General features: G+C 35.1%; 1 protein-coding gene across 2 annotated transcripts in view; it reads left to right on the top strand.

Annotated features, from left to right (window-relative positions):
* SLC12A2 (solute carrier family 12 member 2) overlaps positions 1-23,181 on the top strand; it is a 112,252-nt gene that overhangs the window by 36,498 nt on the left and 52,573 nt on the right. For both annotated transcript variants that reach the window (XM_055302082.1, XM_055302081.1), the window contains exons 5-10: positions 12,384-12,523; positions 14,460-14,570; positions 16,434-16,542; positions 19,065-19,192; positions 19,290-19,374; positions 22,553-22,704. In XM_055302082.1, coding sequence (XP_055158057.1) covers positions 12,384-12,523; positions 14,460-14,570; positions 16,434-16,542; positions 19,065-19,192; positions 19,290-19,374; positions 22,553-22,704 — 725 coding nt within the window. The remainder of the gene's footprint in view (positions 1-12,383; positions 12,524-14,459; positions 14,571-16,433; positions 16,543-19,064; positions 19,193-19,289; positions 19,375-22,552; positions 22,705-23,181) is intronic.

Raw genomic sequence — 23,181 nt, 5'->3', positions numbered from 1 at the left:
TACAAAAGAAATTAGACCCCTGTTGTAGATCACTCATAAGAAATTAACTCCAAGTGGATTAAGGACTTAAATCTAAGACCTAAACCCATGAAATTCCTAGAACAAATTATAGGAGTGAAGCCCTATACTTTGGCCTCACCAGTGATTTTTTTTTGGATAGAACACCAAAAGCAGAAGAATGAAAGCAAAAATCAGCAAATGGGACTGTGCTTCAAACTACAGTGCTTTTGCACTGCCCAAGAAAACGTGAGCAGAAGGAAAAGACAACCTACAGAATGGCAGAAAATAATTGCAAATCATATATCTGATGAGGGGTTAATACCCAAAATAGAGAAGGAATTATACCTCAATAGCAACAAACCAAATAATCTGATTAAAAAATGTACAAAAGACCTGTATGGACATTTCTCTAAAGAAGACAAGTTCATGAAAAGGTGGCCAACATCACTAATCATCATGGAAATGCAAATCAGAGCCACAATGACTTGCCACCTTGTACCTGTTAGAATGGTTATTATCAAAAAGGCAAGAGATAATAAATGCCAGTGAGAATGAGAGAAAAGGGGACACTTGTGCACTATTGGGGATGAAAATTGGTACAGCCACCCTGGCAGACAATATGGAGGTTCTTCAAAAAACAGAACTACCATATGATCCAATAGTCCCACTTCCTTGGTATTTATTCAGAGGAAATGAAATCACTATTTGTTAGAGATGTTTGCACTTCCGTGTTCATTGCATTACTCATATAGCTAAGACATGGAAACAACTTAAGTGTTCACTGATGGATGAATAAAAAAAAATCACACACACAAATATTTAGCCATTAAAAGGATGTGTTACCATTCGCAACAACATAGATGGACCTGAGGGCACTATACTAAGTGGAATAAGTTAGAGAAAGGCAAATGCTATATAATCTTACATATATGTGGAATCTAAAAAAGCCAGACTGCTAGAAACAGGTGTAGAAAGGTTGTTACCCGGGGTTGATAGGTAAGGGAAATGATGAGATGTTGACGAGACTTTCAGTTATAAGAAGTAGTTATGGGGATCTAATATACAGTATGCAGACATTATGAGTATTGTATACTTGAAAATTCCTGGGAGTAGATCTGAAATGTTCTTATCATAAAACAACAAAAATGGAAATTCTGTGTGGTGAAGGATATATTAACCTTATTTTGGTAAACATTTTGCAACATGTACAGGTGCATGTTGCATTGTGTATCTGAATATCATATGTCAGTTATATCTCAGTAAAGCTGGAAAAATATTAGTTGACCCTACATTAGTAGGTCTATCTCTGGACACTCTGGTGGTCACCTTGTTAAATTTTTATTTTTAAAGATTTTATTTATTTATTTATTTGAGAGAGAGAGGACCAGCAGAAGGGAGAGTCAGAGGGAGTGGGAGAAGCAAGCTTTCCACGTGGGAGTCAATCCCAGGACCCCGTGATCAAGACCTGAGCTGATGGCAGACACTTAACTGACAGCCACCCAAGCACCCCAAATTAACTTTTATTTTAACTGGAGTCCATTACCCTTTAAATTTCATTTTATGTGTTTTCCTACCTTATAGTTGGATCCATTTGTGTTCTAAATTGAATTACTTTCAAGCTACTCTTTGAAGGAAGTTCATTTTGGTAGAAAATGTGTGTCAGAATTTGATTTTGTTCAGAATTACTTACCCATACCTGGATCACATGTTGACTGTGATTTTTTAAGATCATATTGGACAATAAGATTTCTTGTGCAGTTTTTATCAAGGATGAGCAATAGTTATAATAAAGAAGGTGAAATAGTTCAGAGGAAATTAACCTGGACTTGGACAGGTTTGTTGGTATTTCTAAATATCAAAACTTTTTTCACATTAATATGCAACATTTATTCCATGTTAGCAGATAAAAAGAGCTATGTATTGACTGGTAATTGAACCATGTGTATTTTTTTTTCTTAGAGTTTTATTGAGATATAATTAAAATACAGCACTGAGTAAGTTTCAGATGTTACAGCAGAATGATTATACTTACATATATTGTGAATAAGTTGCCATAATAAGTTTAGATAACATCCATCATATCATGTAGATATAAGGGAAAAAGAAAAAAAACATGTTATTTTCCTTGTGAAGAGAACTTTTAAGAGCTGTGTGTGGTTTAAGAAATGTCTCTTTTGTGGCATAATTGGTAATGTGGCATCCAGAGTTCACGTTCAAAAGGATAGTAAGTACTGCTCCTCCCTTCCTGCCTAGCTGTGTGTGGGTTTTTGTGTATTTTATTTTGAAAGTCCCATTTAATTTGAGTTCAGTTCATTTGTTCTGAATATTCTTAATAGCTGTATCTGATAATCCTACTTTCTACAAAGATTGATTAGTAAATGGAGCTCTAATCAAAAATTGCTCCTGACCATGCACATTTGCACTGGTTAATTATGGGTTTTTCATTTTATTGTTCTTATTAGAAAAAACTAGGTGATCATTGATTAATGCTTGAGAACAAAAATTGGCAAGACAGAACTCACTAGAAAGTGAGCTGTCAAATCTACTGACTCCTGATTAAGAAACAGGATATGGTTGATTTTTTAAATAAAATGTCTACTTAGCAAAAACCTTTGTTACCCTTCCACCATTCATGAAGTTCTGTAATTTAGGTAATAGGCAAGGAAATGATTTTTAGTATTTTACCCAAATTTAAAATAGAATTGTAATAAAACTTTATTTTTCCCGGGAGTTTCAGGTTAATTCTTAAAACAGTAAGAAGAGTTAAAACAGTCATTTTAGTGTTGATTTTACTTGTAAGACTAATCAACACATCACATGGTCTTTTCGTGGTCACCTGTTACATAAAGTCACAATTTATCCAAATCTCTGTGTCCTCATGTAAAACGAAGAGTCAAGCCTGATGACCATTGAGTTGCCTTATTGTGCTAGGATCCTGTGAGGTTACAACCTAAGAATCACAGAAGTAATGGAGAGGGAGTGTGCTATGTGGTGATGACGAATCTGGTCACAACTCTGTTCATTTTGCATATGTTCCATACTAATCCCCAACTTGGGTTGGGTTCTTTGTTTTTACAAAAAAAAAAAAAAAAAATATATATATATATATATATATATATATATATACACACACACACACACACACACACACAAAGAGAGAGAGAGAGAGAGAGAGGAGAGAGAGAGAGAGAATATGTTGGATTTCATTGCCTTTTTAAAAAAAGATTTATTTATTTGAGAGAGAGACTCTCCAGTAGACTACCTGCTGAGCATGGAGCCCACTGCAGGGCTCCCATCTCATGACCCTGAGATTGTGACCTCAGCCAAAATGAGGTCATTTTGGGATCAGATGCTTGGGGATCCCTGGGTGGCTCAGCAGTTTGGCGCCTGCCTTCAGCCCAGGGTGTGATCCTGGAGTGCTGGGATCGAGTCCTGCGTTGGGCTCCCTGCATGGAACCTGCTTCTCCCTCCTCCTGTGACTCTGCCTCTCTCTCTCTATGTCTATCATAAATAATAAATAAATAAATATTTTTTAAAAAAATCTTTAAAATAAATAAATCTAAAAAGTCCGATGCTTAGTGGACTGATCCTCCTAGACTCCCCGATTTAATTGCCTTTTAAGAAAAATTTCTCAAAAAAAAAAAACAAAGGAAAACCAATTTAACACATAGTCCAGCTTAAAAGTAACTTGACTCCTTTCATTATAAGCAGTGAGCTGATGAACTTGGTTAGGACCCATTTAATCTTCTCTTGAAGTCTAACGCATGAAGATTTTTTTTTTTGCTATATATCATTTTGACTAGGGTAGTTTTTAAGTTTTAAAATGCTAGTTTTTTTGTTTTTTTGTTTTAAGATTTTTAACTTATTTATTTATTCAAGAGAGACACAAAGAGAGAGACGCAGAGACATAGGCAGAGAGAGAAACAGGCTCCATGCAGGGAGCCCCACATGGAACTTGATCCCAGGACTCCAGGATCATGCCCTGGGTCAAAGGCAGATGCTCAACCGCTGAGCCACCCAAACATCCCTAAAATGCTAGTTGTTGACAGTAGATTTATAGTTGACTAGGTCAATATTATTGAAGTAAAATTCACATGTAGTGAAATGCATATATTTAAAATTTACAGCTCTATGAGTTTTGTTTTTGTTTTTTTTTTTTAAGATTTTATTTATTCATGAGAGACACAGAGAGAGAGGCAGAGACACAGGCAGAGGGAGAAGCAGGCTCCATGCAGGGAGCCTGATGTGGGACTCGATCCCAGGACTCCAGGATCACGCCCTGGGCCAAAGGCAGGCGCTAAACCCCTGCGCCACCCAGGGATCCCAGCTCTATGAGTTTTTTTTTTTTTTCTTTTATAATTTTATTTTATTTTATTTATTTATTTATGATAGTCACAGAGAGAGAGAGAGGCAGAGACATAGGCAGAGGGAGAAGCGGGCTCCATGCACCGGGAGCCCGATGTGGGATTCGATCCCGGGTCTCCAGGATCGCGCCCTGGGCCAAAGGCAGGCACCAAACCGCTGCGCCACCCAGGGATCCCTCTATGAGTTTTAATAAGTATATAAACCTAGCTCAAACAAAATACATACTATTTTTATCATACAAGAACGTTCCTTTATAATCATTCCCTCTCCTCTAGTGCAAGATGGAATTATATTCTGTCGAAGGTACTCCTTTTTTGTGTGTCTCACCACAATATGGTGTTTTTGGGATTCATTCATGTTGCTCTATGTTAGTAGTTTTTTGTAGTGCAGTATTAATCTATATTACTCTATTTTATGACTGTACACTTATAGTAATAAAATTAGTACCTAATGCTGGACATTTAAGTTATTTTAGTGTCATGCTAGTATGAATAAGCTAATAGGAGCATTCTTGTACAAGTCTTAGTGGTTGTATTTGTTTTTACTCATGTTGGGAGATTACCTATGAGTGGATTTGTTGATTTGTGTGGTACTTGTGTGTCTTATTTATAAGAATTGCCAAATGGTTTTCCATAGTGGTTGTACCATTTTATACTACCATCAACAATATATGAGACTTCCAGTTTGTCCTTGTTGTTACCAACTCTTGGTATATATTTTTAATTATAGCTCTTCTTATGGATGATTAATTATGGTAAGCATCTTTTTGTGTGCTTATGAGGCCTTGTATATCTTCTTTTGTAATATATTGAAATCTTTTGCCAATTTTTAAATTGTATTATCTTTTATTTGTACGAGATTTTTTGTACATTCTGAATATAGTTGATTGTCTAACATAAGTAGTGTGTGTTTCTTTCCCCAGTTTTTGACTTGCCTCATCATTTTTATAATTTTCCTAATCCTGTCTTTCAGAGTGTCAAAGTTTGCCATTTTGATGAAATCCAGATTCTTGGTATTCCTTTTATTGTACTGGCCTGAAATTTTTCGCTTATCCCAAGATCATGAAGATATTCTTTTCTGTTTTTGTTTAGAATCTTTATAGTTTTAGCTTAGGTTTTTGACTGTCAGTAGTCTCAAATTAACTTTTGTTTATTAGTGAGACAAAGGTTGTGGTTCTCTCCTCTTCCTTTCTCCCTTCTTAGATATCCACTTGGTCTATTACCATTTGTTCAAACAGCTAGCTTTTCTCTTTTGAATTAACTTTGATGCCCTTGTTGAAAAATCAATTATTTGTTTATTGTCTGGACTATATATTGTTCCATCGATAAGTTTGTTTCTCCCGTTATGCCAATTACTATTGATTGTTTAATTCTATACTTTCCAAGTCTTCCAAATTTGTTCTTTTTCAACATTGTTTTGGCTCTTTTGGGTCCTTTGCATTTCTACCTAAATTTTTGAATTGGGCATACCAATTTCTACTAAACAAAACAAAAAAAACATAAAATCTTGATGGAGTTTGGTAATTCATTCTTTTGGGGAAGGATGGTAATGTTAACAATATAGAATCTTCCAGTTTATGAAAATGGTATATCTCTCCATTTATTTAGATCTTTTGTTTCTTACAGGAGTGTTTTTTTATTTTTTAGTATAGGTGTTTTGCGTATTTTATTAAATTTACCCTTAAGTGTTTCGTGTTCTTTGGTTATAAATGGTATTTGTAAACTTTATTTTCCATGTTTTTGTTTCTTGTATAGAGAAGTAAAATAGACTTTTGTATTTTGACACCATTACTGTCTGATCTTGATTAATACAAACAGACATGTCATCTGTTGAATACACATGGCTTATACTTTTACTTGCCAATTTTTAGGATTTTTTTAATAAATTTATTTTTATTGGTGTTCAATTTACCAACATACAGAATAACACCCAGTGCTCATCCTGTCAAGTGCCACCCCCAGTGCCCATCGCCCATTCAACCCCCATCCCCCGCCCTCCTCCCCTTCCACCACCCTAGTTCGTCTCCCAGAGTTAGGAGTCTTTATGTTCTGTCTCCCTTTCTGATTTCCCACACATTTCTTCACCCTTCCCTTATATTCCCTTTCACTAGTATTTATATTCCCCAAATGAATGAGAACATATAATGTTTGTCCTTCTCTGATTGACGTACTTCACTCAGCATAATACCCTCCAGTTCCATCCACGTTGAAGCAAATGGTGGTATTTGTCGTTTCTAATGGCTGAGTAATATTCCATTGTATACATAAACCACATCTTCTTTATCCATTCATCTTTCGATGGACACCGAGGCTCCTTCCACAGTTTGGCTATTGTGGACATTGCTGCTAGAAACATCAGGGTGCAGGTGTCCTGGCGTTTCATTGCATCTGTATCTTTGGGGTAAACCCCCAACAGTGCAATTGCTGGGTCGTAGGGCTGGTCTATTTTTAACTCTTTGAGGAACCTCCACACAGTTTTCCAGAGTGGCTGCACCAGTTCACATTCCCACCAACAGTGTAAGAGGGTTCCCTTTTCTCCGCATCCTCTCCAACATTTGTGGTTTCCTGCCTTGTTAATTTTCCTCATTCTCACTGGTGTGAGGTGGTATCTCATTGTGGTTTTGATTTGTATTTCCCTGATGGCAAGTGATGCAGAGCATTTTCTCATGTGCGTGTTGGCCATGTCTGTGTCTTCCTCTGTGAGATTTCATGTCTTTTGCCCATTTCATGATTGGATTGTTTGTTTCTTTGGTGTTGAGTTTAAGAAGTTCTTTAGAGATCTTGGAAACTAGCCCTTTATCTGATACGTCATTTGCAAATATCTTCTCCCATTCTGTAGGTTGTCTTTAGTTTTGTTGACTGTATCCTTTGCTGTGCAAAAGCTTCTTATCTTGATGAAGTCCCAATAGTTCATTTTTGCTTTTGTTTCTTTTGCCTTCATGGATGTATCTTGCAAGAAGTTACTGTGGCCGAGTTCAAAAAGGGTGTTGCCTGTGTTCTCCTCTAGGATTTTGATGGAATCTTGTCTCACATTTAGATCTTTCATCCATTTTGAGTTTATCTTTGTGTCTGGTGCAAGAGAGTGGTCTAGTTTCATTCTGCTGCATGTGGATGTCCAATTTTCCCAGCACCATTTATTGAAGAGACTGTCTTTCTTCCAATGGATAGTCTTTCCTCCTTTATCGAATATTAGTTGACCATAAAGTTCAGGGTCCACTTCTGGGTTCTCTATTCTGTTCCATTGATCTATGTGTCTGTTTTTGTGTCAGTACCACACTGTCTTGATGACCACAGCTTTGTAGTACAACCTGAAATCTGGCATTGTGATGCGTTTTCTATGGTTTTCTTTTTTAAAATTCCCCTGGCTATTCGGGGTCTTTTCTGATTCCACACAAATCTTAAAATAATTTGTTCTAACTCTCTGAAGAAAGTGCATGGTATTTTGATAGGGATTGCATTAAACGTGTAGATTGCCCTGGGTAACATTGACATTTTCACAATATTAATTCTGCCAATCCATGAGCATGGAATATTTTTCCATCTCTTTGTGTCTTCCTCAATTTCTTTCAGAAGTGTTCTGTAGTTTTTAGGGTATAGATCCTTTACCTCTCTGGTTAGGTTTGTTCCTAGGTATCTTATGCTTTTGGGTGCAATTGTAAATGGGATTGACTCCTTAATTTCTCTTTCTTCAGTCTCATTGTTAGTGTATAGAAATGCCACTGATTTCTGGGCATTGATTTTGTATCCTGCCATGCTACCAAATTGCTGTATGAGTTCTAGCAATCTTGGGGTGGAGACTTTTGGGTTTTCTAGGATTTTTTTTTTCTTTCCTTTTTTTCGTTTGTTTAAAACATTTCAAATTAGTTTGAATTTCCAGTACAGTGGTGAATAGAAATGATAAGAATAAACACCTTGCCTTGTTTTCAGTCTTAGGTAGAATGAGTTCAATATATCACAACTAACAGAGTTGTTAACTGCAGGGTTTTTGAAGATGTCACTTGTCAGATTGAGGAAGTTGTCGTTCTGAATTGTTTAAAATATTTATCCTGAATGGATATTGAATTTTGCCATGCTTTTCCCACATCTTCTGAAATGGTTATATGGTTTTCCTCCCTTATTCTGTTGCTGTCACAAATTATATGGCTTTTTGAATTCTAAAACAACCTGGCATTTGTGGGATAAACTGTTTGCTTAGATGTTATGTTTTCTGCTACATTTTATTTGTCTACATTTGTTAAGGATTTTTGAGTCTAGGATCATGAGGAATATTCATTGGAAATCTTTGTTTCTATACCTTTGTCGGATTTTGGTATCACGATTATGCTCATCATAAAAGGGATGTTGACCTTCATTTCCTCTTTTCTGGAAGAATCTGTGTAAAATTGATCTTTTCTCCTCCTTATCAGTGAAACTATGCTTGTAGTTTATTTTAAATGTGTATTTGGATTTGGATTTGTGTGTGGAGTTTTTTATTATAAATCTTAATCTCTTAGCTATAGGATTATATTATTAATTTCCTGTTCTTACCACAGTTTGGGCATCCATTTCATCTGAGTTGCATATTCATTGCAATAAAATTACTATCTTACCTTTCAACTTCTTAATGACTGTAGGATTTATAATTATATGTCCCTTTTTTAATTAGTGATTTGTTACTTTGTATTTTCTGTCTTGTCTCACTCATTGTCTACCAGTTTTATTAATGTTTTTGTAAACAACTTTTGGCTTTGTTAATTTTCCTTCATTGTTTTATGTATCAGTGGCTTCTGTTCTTTATTACTTTGTTTCTTTGATATTAGGGATCTTCCATACATTTAATTTAATTCTGTTGTGGTCAGTAATATCCACTGTATGATTTCATATTTTTGAAAGTTAGTGACACTTATTTTATTGTCAATAATCCATGTTTAATCTTAGGCTCTTGGTTAACCTAGTCACGGTTTTGGTTATTGATGTGAAATTTAGGAAGAGCTATAGGGAAATATATCCCCAAATCAATATGTAATAAAAGTGAACCCAGTGTATGTAAGTATCAGTATTTAGTACTCTGGTATCTGACTCATTTATGTCTTCTCTACTCAGGATTTGGGGTAGTTTATGGCCATTCCCCCATGAGGAATTTTTTTTTTTTTCAATGTTAACTTCTGTTTGCTTGACAAGTAGATTTTTTTGAAAGAAAGTAGTTACTCTTGTCTGTTGATGCCTTTTAATCACTCCTAATTCTTTATCTGTCTCATCATCATTTTTGGTGATAACAAAAAGTCTGATTTTTGTCATGCATATTGTATGATAACAACTTCAGCCAGACCCTGAGTTTAAGCCCAGTTCTTCCCCTGCTGCCTGTATGACCCTGTTCAATTTACTTAATCTTTCTAAGCCTTCACTTTCTCATATATAAAATGGGATTGATAATAGTATTTAGCTAGAATTAAGTAAAATGTAATTTTTAACAAAACAAATTATAAATTGAAGATAAATACCTGCTTTATGCTTATTAGTAAAACTACCAGACCAGTCTTTAATACTATCATTTGATGTTGATGAAAACAAAAAAAATAAAGGAAAACTACTTTTAAAACTGGTTGCCTGTAGAAAGCAGGAGTGGAAGTGAAAGAAACAGGGCAGAGAGTATTTCCTTTTCATCGGAGTAAAAATGTAGTGAGATTAGCAGATACTCAGAGTATTCTTTATTACCCACACATTCTTTATTTTCTTGGAAAAAATACAAATCTTTGAAATATTAACAAAACTAGTTGTGAGGTTTTAAGGGTTAGGTATTTAAGTTGCAGAAGATTTAAATTGCCATTCTGAAATAGCAGAATTGGGCAGCCCGGGTGGCTCAGTGGTTTAGCGCCACCTTCGGCCCAGGTTGTGATCCTGGAAACCTGGGATCGAGTCCCATGTTGGGCTCCCTGCATGGAGCCTGCTTCTCCCTCTGCCTGTGTCTCTGCCTCTCGCTGGCTCGCTCGGTGTCTCTCATGAATAAATAAAATCTTTAAAAAAATTGTTTTGAAATGGCAGAATTTCCCTACTTATAATCATCATTCCTAAGGTGAATTTCCCCTTTCTATTATGTTTCACCAAATTAAATGCACCTTAAGATACATATTTTTTCTTCTTGGTAATAGATTTGAAATAAAAACTAGAAAGCACATCATGAATGAATTAGTTGCTTTTATAGGTCCTATTGGTGATGTTTCTCATTCTCAGGTTATTATTTTTTTTTTTTACTATTAAGATTTTATTTATTTGAGAGAGAGAGCACAAGCATGAGAGCAGAAGGGCAGAGAGTCCCCACTCAGCAGGGAACCTACAGCTCAGGACTCAATTCCAGGATGCTGAGATCATGACTAGAGCTGAAGTCAGGCCTAACTGCCTGTACCACCCAGTTGCCCCTGCTTCTCAAGTTTATATTGTCAACTGTTGAAACACATGAGTAGTTGAATGATTCCAATTAACTTTTCATGGTGACCTTATTTTCTTATCTATGAAATCAGGATATATATGTAATTTATTGTTGATATTGGCATAAATGGAAAGTTTATTTTTTATATGTTTTTTAAAGATTTATTTATTCATTCATGAGAGACAGAGAGAGAGGCAGAGACACAGAGGAAGAAGCAGGCTCTTCACAGGGAGCCGATGCGGGACTTCATCCCAGATCCTGGGACCACGCACTAAGCAAAAGGCAGATACTCAACTGCTGAGCCACCAAGGCATCCCTAAATGAAATAGTTTAAATCAATTTTGAGAACATATAGGATTTTGAGAACATATATGTTAAATATAGTCTTGATAATTAGATAATCCAAGGATTTTCCTTGTGATTAATTATAATGTAGTTTAATGTCTTATGCTAAAATCTTTGATGTAAAAAATTGTCCTCATATAAATCTATTAGAATTTTTTAGTGTTCAAAAATATTTCTGGGAGATTTTAAAGTAATTTCATCTGATTAAAAACCATAAGATCAATTATTACAAATGATTAGGTTGCATTTTTTTCTTTAGGCTTTCCAAGGTGGTAGAAATTATTAATTGGTAAGATAAGGAAGTTTTGGGTGGATAGATTTAAAGTGTAGAATATTTTGAGAGAATTGATAGAATTAATTATAAAACCTTTTACAGGTGTTTTCAAAATGAAGTTTGCATACTTTATTGAGCAGTAGAATTTTTTGATGTGTTTGTTTTCATTATACTGAGAGAACAGGAGAAATGCTCAGCTGTTAAATGGCATTTTATTATATGGTCTTAATTAAACAGTTCATCAGTATCTGAAAAAAATGTATATAATTTCATATAACTAAATTATTATTAAAACTAAGTTTTATTTATGACCTAGAGGCCAGAAATAAATTAGAAGTTTGGAAGAAAAAGAAAAAAGAAAAAAAAAAAAAGAAGTTCGGAAGAATTATTAGAAATTTCAACTAAGCATTAGATTGACTCAGAATCATAATACTGATTAATATTTAAGTTAGAAAAATACTTATTTCATGATAGTTCATTTAATGTCCTTGTTGACTATGACATTTAGGCAGGATTTATTTACTTAGGATACCACCTTATGCCTTCTGTTCTTCGCAGTTTCTTAGGAAATTCTTACTATTCACATTACCAACAAATTACTGTACCAATATAAGTTACTGAAATCATCTCAACTATAACTTTAAAAGTTACATTAAGATTAAAAACACTACTTAGAAAACCATTAGGAGATGATATTGGTATTTATGAATATGAGCAGGAGGCTTTTGTTCATTCTAGTCTAAGCTTTAGAAGAGAAAATAGGGATTTAAAAAGCCAGATGATTTTATATTTGATATGGGCAGAATTCTCTGAGTGTTGAGAACTGTTAATGAATGAAGTGGGTTGTAAAGAATTCTTTTGGGATGTTTATTTCTGAAAATATGCTCACCCACTTGCTTATTAATTTAACTGCTATGCTTACTGGAGGCATGTCATTTCTGACTTTTAAAATCCTAACTTCAGTATTTTTGGGTTTTTCCCCCCTTTCCTTTAGGAGGAGCATATTATTTAATATCTAGAAGTCTAGGGCCAGAATTTGGTGGTGCAATTGGACTGATCTTCGCTTTTGCCAATGCTGTTGCGGTTGCTATGTATGTGGTTGGATTTGCAGAAACTGTGGTGGAGTTGCTTAAGGTAATTTCCCTTTCTAAACATTTGTTTCCCAAATCTTTATTGAGGGATTATGTGCCACTTCCCATATTAGATCCTAGGAAAGCAGTGATGGACACAAAACGTGTCCTTCAAAAAATTTAGGAGACAAAGTAATGATGAGACATTGTCAGAAGTGGGGTCATGCATGGTAGGAGACCTTGGCAACACAAAGGGTAATCCCTCAACTTACTACCACCAGGAAAGGGGATCACAAAGGAGTGTGAGGAAAGGTTTTCCAAGAAAGGGATTCTAGGTGTTAGGCAAGTAGGAGAGGTAGGGTATGACATGAAGGGGATAGGGGAGAAAAGGGAAAAAAAAGACCTGGAAACGGTAGAGTACAGTGTGTTTTTAAAAAACATTCTGTAAATATTTCTCTATGATTGGAGCACAGAGGAGAGAGATTTAGGACTGACTGACGGAGGGGCGGGTGGGGGGGAGGGTCAAATCAGGAAAGGTATTGTTTGCTGTTAAACTGTGGTCTTAATCTCAATTGTAGTGAGGGGCTGGGACATGATCAAATTGGGGCCTGAAGAAACACCTGATCACAGTATATATGGGGCATGGATCTGAGGAATCACAGGTGGAGAGGGAGACAATTTAGGAGGTTGTACCTATCCTGGGAAAGGAATGGTGGCACACATTCAAACAATGCCTAGTGGAGCTGGAGACATGTGGGTGAACTGGAGAGATTTTTAAAATGTTAAATGAGTAGACTTGATGATTATTGGGATATGGGAAATTAGAGAAAGAGAAGGGAGGATTTCAGGTTTATATACAGATTTCGGAGTTGGAAGTTTTTTTAAAGATTTTATTTATTTATTCATGAGAGACAGAGAGGCAGAGACATAGGCAGAGGGAGAAGCAGGCTCCCTACAGGGACCCCGGTATGGGGACTCCCGGGACTCCAAGATCACACCCTGAGCCAAAGGCAGACGCTCTACCACTGAGCCACCCAGGCATCCCTGAGTTGGAGGGTTAAATGAAGGATAATGGCATTCACTGTGAAATAGAAGCATAGGAGAGTTTAGTTTGGGATGTCTGATTTGAAGAACGATTGGTATATCCAAGTAGAGTTGGCCAGGAAGTATTTGATAATACTACTCTGGAGTTTAGAAGATAATTTGTTTGAAAAGAGTCATTGGGATATGTGTAGTTAAAGCAGTAGAAGTGAAATAGAATTCAGCATTATTAACTGAGAGGGACCTTGAAAGACACCTATGGTTGTTCATGTTAGGTTAGGTTGTAACTCTTTTCTTCTGTGGTCATATGCAGTCCGTTAGGAAGTATAAGATTTGAGAGGGACTGGCACTGGCATTGGCATTGACCTTATCTGTATAGGCCAAAGGGATGGGAAAAGCAAGGGCTTTGAGAAAGCAAGCAGTATAACTATAAGAGTTAATACTCTTCCATTATTTAGTTTAGCATGTTTTTAATGTCACTGATATTAAACCACAAACATTTTTGCTTATAGAGCAGGAACAGTGGGTGTTTTTGGACAACTGCATGAAAGTGTATTCATCTCTTTTTCTTATGCAACTTAAAAGACCATTAAAAGCATGACTTTGCTAACTAATCACAGTGATACAAAATACATTTATTTAAAAAGTACTGTGAGTTCTGCTTAGGCACAGCATGATTTTTATTTGCTTGTTAGAAATTTCATTTTTGATTTATTGAGTCTGTATTAAGTGTAGCATTAATTTGATAATTTATTTGATTTCTTGAGATTCTCGAATGGTGCCTCAATAGTACATACTTGTTACTTTTTCTTAGGCCTCCCTGTTCATTCCTTACATAGGCATTTATTCCACTTCTTCATGTAAGAAGTTCTGATGTCTCTGAAGTGTTTCCAAAAGAATTAAAGACTTTATCTGAATAACTAATATTGTTCATTACATTTATAATTCTCTTTTTCTAGGAACATTCCATACTTATGATAGATGAAATCAATGATATCCGAATTATTGGAGCCATTACAGTGGTGATCCTTTTAGGTATCTCGGTAGCTGGAATGGAGTGGGAAGCAAAAGTAAGTAACGAACTCACTGGAATATATCTGTACATATTTAACATATGAACTTTTAGAGCTTTTGTTTATGGACCACTCTAAAGTGTGGTAGTATTTTTAAATTTTGAAGATTCCAAAAATAAATAAATAAATAAAAAATAAAAATAAATTTTGAAGATTCCTTAAGTGTTCATTTTCAGAGAAGTTTATGTATCAGACAAGGCAGGGAAAGGAATGTTTGGCGAAAACAGTATAGCATCTACTTAAACACAGTACTTTCTAACTTCGGACTTCCTATCCCTTCTCACCTCCCTTCCTCCCTCCTCCCCTCTCTTAATCTTGTTTGAAGTTATTTAGAATCACTCAGGTCAATATGTTAGGTAGCCCAAATTAAGCACTTGGCTTTGTAATTTATTTAAAAGTTCAACTTCAAAAATAAACACAGGGACAATAAACTACCAAGTTAGTTCCCATGAGAGATTAGAGGCACTCATTTTGCTCCTTGTTGTTGAAGTCTCAGAAATCATGGCTACCAAAGCCCGGACCACTGTTTCTGGGAAAAGTTGCTGAAGTCACATGTTAACCTGTAGGCAGAGCACTTGCAATTATTTCTGTGTGTTTCCTTAATACACCTCTGCTTTCCTGACTAATGCATATCCATCCACAAGGATGCTGCTGAGGATCTCCAAGTCCCTTCTAGGTGTCTTCATGTTCCTTCTTATAAATCATGTAAGACCACATATTTCTGCTATATATGAGCTGTGATAATACTTACTAGGTCAGAAATTAGAAAAATTGTAAAGAATAATATTCCCAAGGTTTTTTAAGTCAAAAGTATATAATTAAATCATTTACTTATGTATTTAAGTAGCTGACTTTACGGAAAAGAATAGAATTTCATACTACCTGACATGATTAGCATTTAAGCAGTTTTTATTCCCATGGATGACACAGGTTTTTCATGAGTATCTATTTAACTTTATTCGGAGTTTGAGAGTGGAGAAGGAGAGGTGGGGGAAGGGGGCAAAATAGTGAATGTAGTCAAATGTATAAAATTGCAGTTATGAAATAAAGTCACAGGGAAGTAATGTGCAGCATGGTGACTATAGTTAATAATGTACTGCATATCTGAAAGTTGTTTTTTTAAAAATGTAGGTCTTAAAATTCTCATCACAAGAAAAAACAATTCTTTAACTATGATCCTGGATATTAACTAGACTTGTATGGTCATTTCACAATTACAAGTGTATAAATATTGAATCTGTTATGTGGTACAGTGGAAACTGATACATTGTTATATATCAGTTAAATCCCATGAAAACAAAACAAAAAGAGTGATGGAGAGGAGATGGTAGTTCTCATAGATTGTTCCTTCAAGTCCCATTGCTACTTAAATCCTCTTCCTGGATATTGTCTTCTTCTTTCTGTACTTTTTCTTCTTTTCTTCCTGTCGCTGTCAGACATAAACGTTATGTTTGGACTTGGTATAAAACTTGTGTTCGTAGCAAATAGGTTTTCCATATCAATATTGTACTTACATTGGTGGAGGCAGTAATAATGATAAAGGATGAAAAACTTACAGTGTTATGGAATTTATATACTGCTTTATGATTTGTGGGATGGCATGCACATCTTTAATTCATTTCAGAAATATTTGGCATGATCCTACTTATGCTATCCATGTTTTGCCTCAATATATTGAACATTTTAGGATAGTTCTTTAAAGATTGTTCATGTAATTGAAGTTTATTGAGCACCTTCTTTGTGCTTAGCACTTTTTGAAGCAGTGGGGAAATGAGACAAATCAAATTATATGGTAGTGAAACTGAATCACTGTAGAGACATGAGAGATTTGATTTTGATTTTTCATGTTTAAAATTCCAGGCTCAGATTGTTCTTTTGGTGATTCTACTACTTGCTATTGCTGATTTCGTCATAGGAACATTTATCCCTTTGGACAGCAAGAAGCCTAAAGGTTTCTTTGGTTATAAATGTAAGTAAAAAAGATAGAATCTCTTTTTAAAGGTGCATATTATAGTATTCTGTTATTAAATAAATTTAGTACATTGCAGATGCTTTGTAATAGGATTGATTTTGGTGGAATGACACATTAATTGACAATCCAATTTCATATTGTCTCCTTTATGTATGTGATGGTCAGAGTAAAGTACCACTTCTATTTATGTCGTTTTCATTCTTAGCATCAAAATATGATAGAATATAGAAAAATCAGTGCTCCTGAGGAAAGGTGCGTTTGTTCTCTGTCATTTTGGGAATTTGTAACTGAAATGATGACTTTCCTCACATCCTTTTTCATTCTTTTAGTTGTATTTCAACACAACAGTCTAAAAGTGCTTACGCTTATGAAGGAAATACTCATAGTATAATGGCAACTTCAACTTGTCTACAGTTTACATTATAAATTGTGAGGATTTTCCACAGTTTTCATCTTTGTGATTCTTTTCATTCTGCTTCCTATTGTCACCGCTGTCATCGGTGAAATTTACTTGTCATTTGTTATTTCCTTAAGTCTCTATCTGTATTTCCCCCACCATCTCCTTGCTCCTATATCTCGAAAGGATGAAATGAAGCAGGAAAGAACACTTGTGATAGCATCAGAGAGGCTTCCCACTTAGGGGTCATATAGGGGTAATAGATGTGTCTTCAGTTGACAAAAACTCCTCAAAAAAACTCCTCGTTTTGAAGCCCTTACAAGAAGAGGCTCAGTTGTGGTACTCCCTAGTTGTTTAGCCCAGAGCTTCTCATACAGATCTATGAAAAGATACAGAATGCATATCAGCGCACTTCTTCCTTCACAGTATCTTACTGGGGGGGGGAAATCAACTGACCAACTGTGGATCTTAGAGACCTAGTTTGTTTACATTCTGGTGTAAGTTTTCTAATCTGTTTGCTCACTGGTAACGTACCAGTCCTTAGGTCATTTGTGAATAGCACTGGTTTGGCTTCTCTCAGACACTGATTTAGTTGCATGCATAGTTTTCTCATAGGAATTGTTTCAAGATTTTTACTTTAACCAGTGACACCTATTATTTGTGCTTGCTAGTCCTGGATTGATAGTGTGATATCTGTTCTTATTACCAGTATCTGTGCCTACTTATAAACTGGCCTTTAAATTCCTGATTTTCTGGATTGGGGGAAGAGATGTCTACTAGGCATGCCAGCAGTGAAAGTTAGTAGCATCACTTAGATACATAGTTTTTTATATTTTATGCTTTCAAAAACTATATTTGTGACATTTCTTCTAATAAAAACTGATTTTTAAAAGACTTTATTTATTATGAGAGACACAGAGAGAGGCAGAGACATAGACAGAGAGAGAAGCAGGCTTGCTGCAGGGAGCCCAATGCAGGACTTGATCCTCAGACCCCGGAATCACGACCTGAGCCAATGGCAGATGCTCAACTGCTGAGCCACCCGGACGTTCCAAATAACTGATTTTTTACTTAAATTTTTTTATGTTGTAAATTTGAACATTTCTTTTTGCAACTATATTTCTAAATGAAATATTAATATAGTGGAGGATTATTTCTAAAGTAATTATATATTTTGTTTGTGACTTCAGTTAATTTAAAAATAGCTGCAAATATCTGCTAAGCCACATATTTCATTGCCTTTTTCTTTTTTCAGATCTTTGGCAACTTATGAAAGTATTACATTGATATCTAATAATATTGTCTAAGTAGCATATCTGGGTTTATCTTAGTCTGAAGTAACTAAATCTAAATATACTTTGGGATGTGACTTTTCTTTTTTGGTGGTTGATACTGTTTGCTGTCTTCTCATTTATTTTACTAAGGTAGTGAGATACCTAATTGCTCCAGTAGAAGACCTGGCACATGGTAGTTATTATTCAGATATTGGATTGATGGATGGACAAATAACAAATTGGTTATTTCAGTGTCAGGGCCCATCAGGATAGATGGAAACAGTAGAACCAGCTGAAGCTTTCATCATTGTTAAAATGGAAAGGGACTTTACCTAGTTTGCCTAAGCTAAAAATGCTATGAAAGCCTGATGAATAATTCAGCATCAAAAATAAAGCAAGTCACTACGAGGAAATAGAGAAAGCTGTGTAGATAGAATATACATATACATTGGATGTAAGAAAAAAAATGGGTCCAGATTAGTATGATCTTTTTTTTTTCTACCTCCTTTCTTACTTATTTCCTTGACTGACCCCAGACATTGAGAATTTATCCACATGGTGATTGACATTTGTACTAGTGATAACAATTAAGCTAGAGGTACTTGAAACATAATTAGTAAGGTATACAAAATACTAGGCATGACCCAGGTCAAATCATTTTTGTTTTAAATGTTTCCCTCATACAAATAAAGAGGAATACCATGCTTCCATTAGAAGATAGGAATTTACCAGTTACTTGAAGTGAAGAAAACCTAGGGATCATATATACATAACACTTAGACTTGACATAAATTATAATGGTATAATCTGCTATCCATTAATTGCCAAAGATATTTTGTTCTCCACAGCTGAAATATTTAATGAGAACTTTGGACCAGATTTTCGAGAGGAAGAGACTTTCTTTTCTGTATTTGCAATCTTTTTTCCTGCTGCAACTGGTATTCTTGCTGGAGCAAATATCTCAGGTGATCTTGCAGTAAGTATTAAAAGTACTATATCAATTTTGTATGAGAAAGGGTATACATACATTTATTTTTAAAGGTAGACTTAAAATTTTTTTTCTTGTCTTCTAGGATCCTCAGTCAGCCATACCCAAAGGAACACTCTTAGCCATTTTAATTACTACGGTGGTTTACATAGGAATTGCAGTATCTGTAGGTAAATAAATAGCCTTGTATTTTTTTTACATGTTTCAAAAATTTCATGTTGTACATACTTTAAATATTTATTTCCATGATATTTCTAACTTTTAATTTCAGAAATATTTCAATAAAAAGATTAAGAGTTGCATGTTTTGTTTTAATTTTTTTTAAAGATTTTATTTATTTATTCATGAGAGACACATAGAGAGAGAGAGGCAGAGACACAGGCAGAGGAAGAAGCAGGCTCCATGCAGGGAACCCGATGTGGGACTTGATCCCAGGACTCCAGGATCAGGCCCTGGGCCGAAAGTAGGCACTAAACCGCTGGGCCATCGAGGGATCCCGAGTTGCATGTTTTAATTCAGAGTTTCAGTAAACTATTAGTGGTTTTACAGATACTACCTAAACCACCAGATGCTGTATTGTTTTTTTCTCTAGGATTTTTATTAATTAAAGTAAAACAAAATTATGTAAAGTCTTACTGTAGACTCTTAAGTTTCCCTAAGCTATAATTTATAGAAGATTCATGCAGTAGAAAGTAAGTGCATTTTATTCTGTGATCTTTATGAAATTTTTAATATTTTGTTGATGATGATTCTTTTATGTTTGCATATATAATGTTAGTATATGAGAATATTGTTTCAAGACATTTAAGCAATGTTTGGCATTTTTTAACCTTAAAAACTGATTTTGGCAGACAGGACATATTATTTGAATGAAAAGTGTTACTGAAGTCTTACTAAACTGAATGAACCTATTTTTCAACCTTTAACTACATACATGAAATAATAGCATTTTAGAACTGCTGACCGCAATGGTCAGCTAGTCTCTAAATCACTATTTTTATACATGAAGGAATGAAAACTGAGATTCCCTCCAGTTAACTGACACTTGATTTAAAGAATTGTGTCTTGGCAAAGAGGGATTTTATTTTGATTTTTAGTGAATTCTTTAAAGGCTCTTAATAAAGTAGTTATTTAGCTAAAACATTCCCAGGAAAAAAGTAAGTGTGATTTACATGCAATTACTATAGATAAATTGTATCGAGTTTATTACACTTTCATAAAACTATACCCGTAAAACATATTTTCCTGAATTGTAAGCATTGTTTTATAATCTAACCTCAAAAAGTCCTGTTTTTATAGTTGATTGTTTGAAGCATGCTACAAGAATAAAACCAATCTAAAGGATCAAAGTCCAAAATCATAGACCATAGAATATAAGGTTTTCATAGTATTTCTGTAAGAAAAGTTTATTTTTGTCAAAAACCCAGTGATTCGTTGTAAATTAATGACAGAACACTATTTACAAACTCTACTGCTAATTTGTGTAAATATAGTTTTGAAACTTCATTAAATGAGAGAAATACTAATGTTATCATCATGGTGGGCTAAATTCACCTTTAAAAAAGGAAATGAATTTCATTTTTAAGATTTAGAGAGAGAGCAAGCAGTCACAGAAGGGAAGGGAGAGGAGAAGCCAACTCCCCACTGAGCAGGGAGCCCAACATGGGGTTCCATCCTAGGACCCTGAGATTGTGACCAGAGCTGAAGGCAGATGCCTAACAGACTGACCACCAAGGCAATATGTAAATCTCTGAAATTTGTGTGGAAAAAAAGTTATATATATAAAGCTTAGCAAAATATTTTTGTGTTCCCTAAAATTTCCTGGAAATTTAGTTTTAATTTAAAGAGTGATATAACTGATTACGTTTCTAATTGGAAAATAATTTGTTATAGCAAATAAATGTTTTCAGTTTGTATCTGACTCTGACACTGTGAGTTGTCATACTGACTTCATCTTGGCCACAGGAGCAATAGGAGTAGCTCTTTCTCCCCGACACTCAGGAGCAGGGCCAGCACCTACACCAGTGGATGATGTAACTGGTTCAGAGTTAAGGGAACATTTTCTCCCCCAATCACTTCCAATGTAGAATATTAGAGGGTGAAACACATAAAAGCATAGCTGCTTTAGGGTAGACAGGGCTGTCTTCTCCCCTTACCTCAAATGGTTTCATAAGTACCTTCAAGGAAACACGGCTTTGCAAACACTTCTCTGAGAGTTAGATGAAGAAATTTAGGAAGAAAACCCAATGCAGTCTGTCTAGTCATTAAAATATTCTTCCTTTCAAACTTAATTTTCTGTTTGTTCACTTTTGGCTGCTATGTTTATAATTTTTACCTCCTATATGATAAGACAGGAGTGTTATCATACTTCAGAAGTCCAAGGGATGGTAATTACTAGTAGTTACACATCATAAGTTCCAAATAATGAAGTGCTTTTTTCCAAGAAAACTTATATCACAGTGTGGCAGTTTTCAATTTTGCACAAAAGTAGAGCGCTCTAACAAACTGTCACTCACTTTCAACAAAGTTACCAATAAGTAACATTATATGGTTAATCTTATTTCACCTGTCCTCATTTCTTCTGCCCCATGGATTATTTTTAAGCCAACCTCAGCTATCATGGTTTGTCTTATTATCAGGGTAGACTTACTTGAGCCAGAGGTTTAAATAGAATTATAATTCATTAATGTTTACATTGTTACCCTTCACAAAAGATTGATACTACCTGAGGTCTGATCTTTGGCATGTTTCGCATATAAAATATTTGGAATACAGGAAAACATTTCTACCATTTGGAACTCTTTGAACACAACATTTTTATATGCTTACTTAACCAAATAGGCCTGGAAATAGTTTTGCTCACTACTATTTTCCACAATGTGCAGGGTTTTTAAATATACATGTGTGCATTGCTAGTTTTTGTAAGGTTTTGTTTCACTATGTAAATATTGGGGACTGTGATGCTTTTCCAATTCTGTTCATGTAAATTACTTAAACCATAAATGCGGGAAGCCTGGGTGGCTCAGCCGTTGAGTGTCTGTCTGCCTTTGAGTGTCATGCCTGCAGGGCATGATCCTGGAGACCTGGGATGAGTCCCACATTGGGCTTCCTGCATGGAGCCTGCCTCTCCCTCTGCCTGTGTCTCTGCCTCTCTCTGTGTGTCTCTCATGGATAAATAAAATCTTAAAAAAAAAAAAAAAAACGTAAATGTATATGGAAATGGCTAAAAATGTAAATACTGTTGACTAGTAGATGTTCAATCAGTACCATAAATTCCTTTATGGATATATATAATTCTGAAATGAATATAAATTTTAGTTACATTTTCTTATTGTCCCTTGACTTCAGGTTCTTGTGTTGTTCGAGATGCCACTGGGAACGTTAATGACACTATTGTAACAGAGCTAACAAACTGTACTTCTGCAGCCTGCAAATTAAACTTTGACTTTTCATCTTGTGAAAGCAATCCTTGTTACTATGGCCTAATGAACAATTTCCAGGTAAGCTTCATATTTATGTTATACAGACATTGTATATCTAGAGGTCAGAGTGCTTTCAGAGTATACAGAGTGCTTTACTTAGAAGGGAAGACCATTGTTACTTTTTACCCAATTATCTGTTCAAAAAGTCTGTAGATTGGGCAAATAGAAAAATAATGAAAAGGTAAAATCTGAAGCTGTTCAAGAGCAAAAGGGCTCCCGGGGGCAAAACTTTCATGATAGGGTATAATATATAGTATATATATATGTAGCATATAGTTTCTGAAAGCAAGGAAGCATCTCACATGCAGTCATGTTTGTTAGGTCTATTTCTAGATTCTCCATTCTGTTCTTGTGGCGTTTCCATCTATCCAACCACCAGTACCATACATTCTTATTTAGAGCAGTTCCCTGATAAGTCTTGAAGTCAAGTAGATTGATTCCTTGCACTTTATCCTTTTTCAGAATTGTCTCAGCTTTTTTACTTCCTTTTGCTTT

Source organism: Nyctereutes procyonoides, unplaced genomic scaffold, assembly GCF_905146905.1.
Source record: "Nyctereutes procyonoides isolate TBG_1078 unplaced genomic scaffold, NYPRO_anot_genome, whole genome shotgun sequence".
NCBI lineage: Eukaryota > Metazoa > Chordata > Mammalia > Carnivora > Canidae > Nyctereutes > Nyctereutes procyonoides.
Note: the sequence above shows the minus strand (reverse complement) of the source record. Positions and strands in the feature narration are given on the sequence as shown.